Source organism: Scyliorhinus torazame, chromosome 1 (genome assembly GCF_047496885.1).
Source record: "Scyliorhinus torazame isolate Kashiwa2021f chromosome 1, sScyTor2.1, whole genome shotgun sequence".
Taxonomy (NCBI): domain Eukaryota; kingdom Metazoa; phylum Chordata; class Chondrichthyes; order Carcharhiniformes; family Scyliorhinidae; genus Scyliorhinus; species Scyliorhinus torazame.
Window position 1 is genome coordinate 243,707,877 of NC_092707.1, and position 10,445 is coordinate 243,718,321.

At 47.6% G+C, this 10,445-nt stretch overlaps 1 protein-coding gene across 2 annotated transcripts in view; it reads left to right on the forward strand.

Moving 5' to 3' along the window:
• snx5 (sorting nexin 5) overlaps positions 1-7,461 on the forward strand; it is an 83,096-nt gene extending 75,635 nt beyond the window's left edge. For both annotated transcript variants that reach the window (XM_072504019.1, XM_072504027.1), the window contains exons 12-14: positions 3,111-3,270; positions 3,357-3,442; positions 5,482-7,461. In XM_072504019.1, the coding sequence (XP_072360120.1) occupies positions 3,111-3,270; positions 3,357-3,442; positions 5,482-5,532 (297 nt within the window). In that variant the 3' untranslated portion in view covers positions 5,533-7,461. The remainder of the gene's footprint in view (positions 1-3,110; positions 3,271-3,356; positions 3,443-5,481) is intronic.
• Positions 7,462-10,445: the final 2,984 nt, after the last annotated feature.

Below are 10,445 nucleotides of genomic sequence, written 5' to 3' on the forward strand. Positions count from 1 at the left end.
CCTGCAAGAGACACTGGACCTTGGACCTAATGAACGTCCTGTCCTGCATGCTATACCGACTGCTTCTGGTGGCTACTGGCTTGCAATCGGCGGTGAGGTTTGCGAAAGGCGGGGGGGGTCGATTTTTAGGGTCGCGAGGCTGCATATGGTGAGCGGGGGCAGGGGTCCCCCGAACTTCAGGGTTAGGCTCCTGAGGTTGCACTGGAAGTCGAGTCCCAAAAGGAGAGGAGCGCAGAGGTCTGGGAGCACATATAGTTGAAAATTAGCATACTCAGCGCCCTGTATCGCTAGGGTTGCAGTCGTGCACCCTTGGATTTGCACCGAGTGCGACCCAGAGGCGAGGGATATGGTTTGTTGCGTCGGGAATATTGGGAGCGAGCAGCGTCTTACCATGTCCGGGTGAATGAAGCTTTGTGCTCCCGGAGTCGAAAAGGCAAGGTGTCTCGTACCCGTTAACCCGGACGGCCATCATGGAGCTCTGGAGGTGCTTGGGTCGCGACTGGTCCAGGGTGACCGCGCTGAGGTGTGGGTAGCCGGCGGCATGATCGGAGGTGCTGGGGCGGCCCCGCGATGGCTGTCCGTGTAGGTCGTACACGTCGAGCGGTGTAGCAGATGGCAGCCCCTGTTGGTCGAGTATGGCGGGTGGTGAGGAAGATGGCGGCCCCCATGGATCGCACATGGCCGGCTGCGTGGGGGAGGATGGCCAAGATGGCGGCCCCCATGGTTCGCACATGTTATGCGGAGGCGGAGTTGGCAGACACGCTGCCACCTTGCGGGGTCTGCGGGCCGGTGAGTCTGTGGATCGGGTCTATGAGTTAGAGTTCTTAGGCCTGGCCAGGCCGACCTTGGCGAAGTGTCCTTTTCGCCCACAGCTGCTGCAGTTCGCGTTGCGGGCCGGGCAGTGCAGTCGGGGGGTGTTGGGACTGGCCGCAAAAGTAGCAGGGTAGCCCCCCCATGATGGGCGGGCGGCCGCGCGGCACAGGCCTGGGGTAGTCTCGGGTCGGGGGCCCACGAGGGGGTCGCATGATCGGTGGGGAACGCAGTAAGGCTCTGAAAAGCGGCCTCCAGAGAGGTAGCCAGTTTTACCGTGTTGTCCAGGTCCTGGGCCCCTTTTTCGAGCAGGCGCTGTCTCACATAGTTCGATCTGACCCCCGCCACATAAAAATCTCGGACGGCGCGCTCCATGTGCTGAGTGGCCGTAACGGCCTGGTAGTTACAGTTGCGCGCGAGGGCTTTGAGGTCGCATAGGTAATCATCTAGCGACCCCCCCCCCCCCCACGGGGCGCTGGCGGTGAGTGGTGAGGACGTGTCACGCGTATACCTTGTTCACAGGCCGCACATAGAGGCGTTCGAGTAGTGCGAGGGCCTCTGTATAGAAAGCGGCTTCGTCGAGCTGGACAGAAATGCGATGGCTCACCCGTGCGTGGAGAAGGCTCAGCTTCTGTTCGTCAGTGACAGACGGCGTAGACGACGCGGCGAGATTGGCTTCCATGCTTCAAGGCCTATGTGAAAAAATTTATTTTGCTTCCGAGGCCTGTGGATCGAGTTCCAGTCTGTCAGATTTGAGGGCTGATTTCATAGTAGTATTTTAAGCTGATTAAATTGATGCGACCATCAATTAGCTCAGACACGTGGAGAAGTAAACCGTGGTTTTAATCAGCTTCGAACTGCGCCTGCCTGTGACCGGTACAACACTGAAGGCGGCCCCGCAGGTCAGCAGCTCTTATACTTCCTGTAAAGGGGATGGAGCCATGGGCGGAGCCTGTACATGCCCCAACATATCCCCTGTGGGTGAAGCCATACAATGGCCCATAGGCGGAGCCCACGGGGTTGATAACATAACACAGTGCACTGGGGAATTATCAGTAATTATACATTCACCACAATCAGGCAAGTTTTGGTTTTTTTTTGTATCCCAGCCAATGTTATTCCCTTAACAACATCAGCAAAGGAGATTGTCTGGCCATTATCACATTGCTACATGTAATTTGACAGTTCTAAAATTTCAGATGTATTTATATTATTTTCCCCTGTTGGTGAAAGCAGCAATGGGATCAGATGTAAAACACAAACTGGCAAATCCAACAGTGCAAGAAGTATAAAGACAAGTTTTCAGGCCAGTAAGCTAGGGCTTCACAAGCAACAAGAAGTTGAACAGTCACACTGACCTTACTGCAAAGACTTGGATGTTCATGGTGTAATGTTCTTGTCGGATGGCCTAACTTATATTACAAGAACACTTGCAGCTAAAGCTATAAATGATTTATTAACATTAATTGTGGGACAACTATACACCAAACAACTGATGAATAACAGTATTAACATGCATAAGCAATCTCTCACTTCCAGCGCTCCAGTCTGTCTGAAGTCACCTGACTCCTAATGGTCAGTCGATGAATTACAGCACAAATAAACCATGCTATCACCACACATGGCACATTGAGCTTCTTGGCACGGGAAACAACAGTGGTACGAGCAGTTCCAGTAGCAGATTTGTTATTTAACAAAGCATGGGAGTTTAACCAAATGTTATTTTGTGTTCTCTTTTTTTCCCCACTGCCAAATTGGAAAAAACAATTGGGACCAATGTTCTTATTTCTCCGTTTTTAATGTTTTTCTTTCTTTTGGGTTGTTTGTTAAACTGTGACTTCTTCACGCATATTCCTTCAAAGGCAGGATACACCACTTTGATTTCTAATTCCTCCTGGGAAGGAATCCAGAACCAGGGGCCATAATCTGAAGTTTAGAGCTTGGGCCATTCAGGAGGAAATCACCGAGAACTCCTGTGCACACTGGGTCATGGAAATCTGGAGTTCTCGGCCCCAAAATGCTGGGGGACAATGGGGGTTTCAAGACTCTGATTTAAAATATATATGTTTGATCAGGATATAAAGAATATGGTGCAACGCAAATAAATGGATCTGAGGACTGATCTGATTAAATGGCAGAATCGGTGCGAGGGGCTGAATGGCCTCCCATGTTTCTAGTCCTCAATTTTACAGTATTGTTCGAAGCTTAATTTGATCACTTGCAAATGTACTGTAAAAGTAGCACTGGTTTGGAACAGATATCCTTAAATCTATATTAATGCAGGATTTTTCTATTATCAGGATCTTCTGTACAGGAGAGCCAGGGCTCTTGTTGATTATGAGAGTGCCAACAAAGCTCTAGACAAAGCACGAATGAAGGGTAAAGATGTGAAACAGGTGGAGTTACAGCATCAACTATCTGGTCAAAAATTTGAAAAGCTTTCAGACTCTGCAAGACAAGGTACAAGATACTAACGTCCCTAGAAACCCTCAAGTGTCCATTCGTATATTGTGGTGATGAAGCTTTGTCTACTCTCCTGCTTGCAGAGCTGACTGCTTTCCGAGGCCGGCGAGTGGAAGCATTCCGTAAAAACCTGATTGAAATGACGGAGCTGGAGCTGAAGCATGCCAGAGTGAGTAGTCTACAACAATGGGCCTGATTTTATTTATTATGTAGCAGGACATACCAACACTGTCACAACAGCTCGTGACCCACACCTGTTATTCATGTTCACATCTGTGTTTACCCCATCCCATCCAAATTATCTGCACGTCAGTACATAAGACACCCAAAAGCTGATTTCTCAGCTGTAACTAACAACTGCTGAGAGGACATTTTGTGCAGCTAGTGTGACGCAGCACACCAGGGGGCGATGTTGCTCCAGTGAGTGAAATTATAAATTTTGTTCCTCTGCATGGAATTTTAAAAAAGACATTGAATTGAGTAATTATCTTTATTATTGTCACAAGTAGGCTTACATTAACACTGCAATGAAGTTACTATGAAAATCCCCTAGTCACCACTCTGGCGCCTGTTCGGGTACACGGGGAGAATTCAGAATGTCCAATTCAACTAACAAGTGCGTCTTTCGGGACTTGTGGGAGGAAACCCACGCAGACACTGGGAGACCGTGCAGACTCCGCATAGACAGTGACCCAAGCCAGGAATCGAGCCCGGGACCCTGGCACTGTGAAGCAACAGTGCTAACCACTGTGCTGCCAATTGAACCTTGAAAGTACATTTTAACCTCCCCACTCATATCATCTTTGTGCCAAGAATCATTCTCCATTATCTGTCCCTAGTTTGTAGAACCATAGAACAGTCACAGTGGAGTATCAAAATCTACAACATCGCACTTGTGTTAAATTAAATACTCTCCTTTTGTCTGCCTGTTCCAGCAGCATGTCTGTCCCCTAATGTCTATCGCCGTCATCCTAACTGCCTGTCATTGGCAGATTTTGAAATTGACCCGTGTGCCCAAGACGATGTATATCGAGGAAAGTGATGGTTCTAACACCCAAGTCCAGGGAACCTCTACTCCATATCTTCCTAAAGTCTAAGAAATAGCCGTTCTGTTTCTCGTCACTCAGTCAACTTCTATCCATGCTGCCACTGTCCCTTTTTATTCCATGAGCTCTGACTTTTCTGGCAAACTTGTTATGTGGCACTTTATCAAAAACGTTATGGCAGTACATTCATATACTCAACAGCAGCAACGGATGCTTCTGTTCAGCCCCCTCCCCAATATTCATTCGCCTGGACTTGAGGTAATCTGTGAAGTCAACCTGTATGTTCTGCTTGCCTGAGGTAGAATCCTAGATCAGTACAACACTGCCGCAAAATAAGCGCAATACTGCGGATACTGGAATCTGAAACCAGAACACAGATTGCTGGGAAAAACGCAGCAGATCGGTAAGGAACGAGAGCAGAGTCCTTTTGAGTCCTTTTAGCTCTTCTTCAGAACAGGAGGAGGCCATTTGGGTCTCTACCAGTTCTATCAGCGATTTGTGTAGGGAACCAGCCAAGATGGTAGGGCCTGATTGTACACTGGGCATTTATCAACTGAGCACATGTAATCTTGTTGGTTTGATGCATAACTTGGAAAAGCAACTGGTCTAATGTCACTTCCATAGAATCATACAGCACAGAGGAAAGTTATTGTCCTTGTGCCATCTCTGAAATTTCTACCTTTATTGGCCTGACACCCACACTTTCTCCATAGCCCTGCATCTTTTTTAAAAATCTGATTTCTTCTCGGGCAGTGCATTTCAAATCACCCTCATCATGGATTCAATGGGCTGAATGGCCTCCTTCTGTACCATCATGATTCTTACTTTAAGTCCCCTTTGGTAGTTTTGTCAATCACCTTGTATTTGTGTCCTCTGGCCCTCTTGCTAGTGGAAACAATTTACCCCAAACCCCCTCCCTTCTTTGTTCGAAGGAAAGTCATTCCAGCTTCTCTAGTTTATCTACACAACTGAAGCCCCTCATCCCATTTATTATTCTGATAGATCTTCTGTGCACTCACTGCAATGCCTTGACATCCTTCCTGGAGTGTGGTGCCCAGCACAGGACCCGATACTCCAACTGCAAAGTTTTGCAGAGCTTGCTTGTTTTTGTTTATATACGCTCTCTGCCTCTTCTAAAACTTGTGTATTCTATTTCTTTCAGAACAATGCACAGATGCTTCAAAACTGCCTAGCTGCCTTGATGAGTAATTAGTGCCATATGACTGGATGTGGATGAGGCCAGGAATCCTCAGACTGACCTTATTTGACTCGCTGAAGATGAATCTATAATTTGCAACCTGAAATCATTGTACATCTAGTTTCTGCTGCAGTAACTCTGGTCACGCGATAGGCTGTGCATGCTCCTGTTCTATATCCTTTACTGTTTGTATCTCTGCTGCTGTTTAACTCCTAAAAGCTTGGATAATGCACAAAGTAATATCATTTTTTTTTTTTAAAAAGCTACGTTTGCTACACGCAAGTGCCTGCTGATTGTAGAACTTCATAAACAGTGACTTCCAAAAACTGAAGCTGGACCAAATTTTGTGTGCACATTCCGATGCAAAAAGATGTTGAAATAGGGACCTGTTACGACAATTGTAGTTATGCTCAAAATCATGGTTTGGAATTTTAACAAAACTTCCATTTAATTATGTGAGATGGCCAAATCTGCAGGTTTCAACTGAAGAGCAGAACTTACCTATTGCACTGTTCCAAAGCTTTCTCTTCATTCTGCATTAAAATAGTTTTTTACTTTATTTTTTGTTTATCCTTTAGGCTATGTTTAAAAGTTAACACCTGAAGTCATGTTTTTGATTCCTGGGTGTAATTTGGGGGGAAAAAATTAATATTGAAATTGGTTATTTCACTGAAATGTTCATGGCATTTTCCTAGGGTTGTATGAGTTCTGTCTGTCACGCATGGGGTTTATTGTGTCCCATCCCGCACCAATTCCTTGCCTGAAAAACAAGCTCTTGTAATCAGTACTTAAACATTTTATATGAGACATCACTGCAAAGCACTTGGAAGATTGTGCCTCATTTCTGCCTATGAATATTTTAAAATATCTCTCCTTGCCTCCCTCAAACCAAATTGCAATTACAATTTGACCTGAAGAGCTCAAATTTTAGATAGCTTTATGCAAAGGAACTTTGAGGCACATGGCGGGATTAAACCGATAACATCTCCTGCTTTGTTTTTTGAAATTGAGTTAAATTAGGACACTCAAACCCCAATCTGCACACAGGCTTGTTTGGCCAGGGGAGGACGCTGGGGATTTTCTCCTGGGAAGTTCTGCTCCCGAAGAAATGAGGGAAATTGCAAACGTGACTGCCATTTTTACATTTTATTTTATGACCAAGTGAGGTGTGGTTTGGGTAATTTCTAGAAGGTGTTGGAGATGGAAAATGGAATTTTGTTGAAGCTCTGAACTCTGCTCAATGCATAACAATGTCCTGTGTATATTGGCTGCAGTTCTAAATATTAACTAAGCCGAAAGCCCAATATATATAAAAATAAGTGACATTTTTGTGACATTTAGGGGTAGTTATTGATGCTTGTAAGTGTGTGTGTATATAAATAAATGTTCATCGTGCATTAACATTGACTTAAAGTACAACAATCTGGGAACTACCCAGAATTAAATTCTGTCCGAGTTGGTCTCTACCTCTCCCCTGTCATCCCCTCCCTTTGGGATTGATCTCCAGTTCCCCCTTTTATTAAAAAAAAATAAAAAAATCCCTGGGTCCCAAACTCCACCTTGTGAGCTGGTCTTGTCCCTGTTGACAATTGCTCTACAATTCGAACCCATATCATTTTTCTTTAAGACACCGTGTGTGAGGGCACTGATTTAGCTCACTTGACCAATTTGGAATGTCAGTTCTGGACCTAGTGTTTTGCATCCTAAAAGGAGGAACTGGAGCCAATAAATATCAATCAGGTTGTGGAGTTGTGTGGTATGGGTAGAATTGCTCTCACCAGATGTTGTGGTTTCTAACAATTTCTGTTGAGTTGTGCTTGGTTCATGGAGATAATATATTTGGCTCTTATTCAGTGTTTCCTCCCTGTACGATATATTTCTGTGCCTTGACATACTTTGTGCCTTTTTGGAAGGAATTTGAACAGTAAAGATGGTTTGAAACTGTTTGATTTCTATTTGAGGTAAAGCAGACACTTGCACCGAAGCACATACAGATTTCACCCGGAAATCATTAAGTCCTCCATTGAGTCTTCCTCCGTGTGAGAGTACAGTAAACGTGTAGTGGGTAAATCCGCTCTTGTCAGCCTGTGCGGATCCATACGTGCAGAGCTGGGGCTCGGGAGACCTGACCTTCTCCTAGGAATCTGAAAGGATCTGGGTATAATACGCATTTTATATACTGTTGAATGAGCACCTCTCTCAATCGCAGGACAGCCTAAAGCGCACAGTCAATGAAATACTTTTTGACGACTTCTGGTTGCGGCGATGACCAGCTAAGTCGCACGTTTCGGCACCTCCCGTTTTAACGGACATTTGGGCTCTTATCGAGAGCCCCAACGGAAATTTTTCATGGCTAAACCCAGTGTGAGGCGACAAAGGAAGGAGTCCCCCCGCGTGTGGATGGAAAGAAGAGATGATAGTGGCCAGATTGCGGAGGATCCTTTGGAGCAGCGGCAGAGAAGGGAGAAGCAAGATGGCGGCTGAGGAAGCCCAGATGGTATGGGGCCCGGAACAGCAGGAGTTCCTCCAGCGATGTGTGGAGGAGCTCGAGAAGGAGGTGCTGCCGCCGATGTTGCTGGCGATTGAAGGAGACGCAAAAGACTCAGGCGATGGAGCTCTGTGGAGTGAAGGCAAAGGCTGCCGAGAATGAAGACGAGATACAGGGCTTGGTGGTGAAGACGGAGACGCACGAGGCACTACATAAGAGGTGCATAGAAAGGCTGGAAGCCCTGAAAAATAGCTCGAGGAGGAAGAATTTAAGGATTTTAGGTCTCCCCGAAGGAACAGAGGGAGCTGATGCTGGGGCGTATGTGAGTACGATGCTCCATACTTTAATGGGAGCTGAGGCCCCGACGGGCCCCCTGGAAGTGGAGGGAGCCTACCGGGTCCTCGTGAGAAGACCAAAGGCAGGGGAAATACCGTGAGCAATAGTGGTGAGATTCCACCGCTACAAGGACAGGGAGATGGTCCTGAGATGGGCTAAGAAGACACTGAGTAGCAGATGGGAGAACGCGGTGATCCGCGTGTACCAAGATTGGAGTGCGGAGGTGGCGAGAAGGAGGGCGAGTTTCAATCGGGCCAAGGCGGTGCTCCACAGGAAGAATGTGAAATTTGGAATGTTGCAGCCGGCGAGACTGTGGGTTACATACCAGGGCAAACACCACTACTTCGAGACGGCAGAGGAGGCGTGGACATTTATTCAAGAAGAGAAGAAGTTGGACTAGATTTGAGGAATGGATGTTTGGAAAGAAGTAGCGAGGTGGTGGCAAGGAATTGGAGGGGGGGGGAGGGGGGGGGCTTGTCTGTAAAAATGTTAGACGGGAGAATTTAAGAGGGAGCTGCGCCATTAGGGGTGGGGCCGAGAGGGCAGCGCGGGCTTTGTTCCCGCGCTATGGAAACTGTGGCAGGAAAAGTGGGCGCAGGAAGGAAGGGGACCTCACACGCAGGGAGGCCAAGGGTAAACGGGGGAAGCAGAGGTCAGCCAGAGTTTGCTGACTCCCGGAAGCAATATGGGGGGAGCAATCAAGCTAGAAGGGAATCTAGTGGGGGGGGGGGGGAGATTAACTGGGTTGCTGCTGCTGAGGGGAAGGGGGAGCTGATGGTCGGGACGGGGGGGGGGCGCCGCCTGGGGGACAAACTGGAGAGTGGGACCCGGGTGAGGAGCTGGTTTAAAAAAGGGGATGGCTAGTCGACGATGGGGTGGGGGGTAGTAGTAAAGAGCCCCCCCCCAGCCCGGTTGATTAAGTGGAACGTGAGAGGGTTGAATGGGCCGATTAGGTGCGCAAATACCCTTGCCCTCTAAAGAGACTGAAGGCGGATGTGGTTATGCTTCAGGAGACTCTCCTGAAGCTGGCGGATCAGGTTAGACTAAGGAAAGGATGGGTGGGACAGGTATTCCACTCAGGCTTAGATGCGAAAAATAGAGGGGTGGCAATACTGGTGGGGAAATGGGTATCGTTTGAGGCTAAGACCATAGTGGTGGACAGTGGGGGCAGGTACGTGATGGTGAGTGGCAGATTGCAGGGTGAGGCGGTGGTGCTGGTGAACGTATATGCCCCGAACTGGGATGACCCGGGTTTTATGAAGCGTATGTTGGGGTGCATCCCGGACCTAGAGATGGGATATTTGGTAATGGGGGGGGACGTCAACACGGTGCTGGACCCAGGGCTGGACCGGTCCAGATCTAGGACCGGGAGGAGGCCGGCAGCGGCCAAGGTGCTTAAGGGGTTTATGGAGCAGATGGGAGGAGTAGATCCCTGGAGATTTGCTAGACCGAGGAGTAAAGAGTTTTCCTCCTTCTCCCACGTCCAAAAAGTGTACTCCCGGATAGACTTTTTTGTCCTGGGAAGGGTGCTGATCCCGAAAGTGGCAGGAACGGAATATTCGGCTATTGTCGTTTCAGAAATACTTTTTGACATGTGTCACTGTTTGAATGTAGGATATATTCACCAAACAAGATTCCACATTGCTATCGGGTCTCTTTTAGTAGTTGAGGGATAAATATTGGCCAATCTACTTCATATATTGCCATAGGAGAGCAGAAAGTGTTCTGATTAGCATTTTAGCCACAGGGCAGCACCTCCAAATATCTCGCACTGGAGAGTCATAGTTTTGAGCTGGTAATCTAGTAAGACATGAAGCCAACAGACAGCAACACTGGGTGAGATCGAAAACAAAAGTCATATTCTGGTTTCCAACCCAGGAAGTTAAGTAAAATTGTCTTGTCAACTTTACTTTCTCCTAAATCCCTTGATTCCCTTAATGCCCCAAAGTCTATCAATCTGGGCCTTGGGGAAAAAAAACTTATTGGGTGCTCTCGCTCGAGCGAAACGAGGCTGGTGAACAGTGGAAGAGGCCGAATACGGGAACCGTTCCAGGCTCCCGTAGGCAAAATCAGGATCTCGCAGTAGTGTGGCGAGAAACCAATT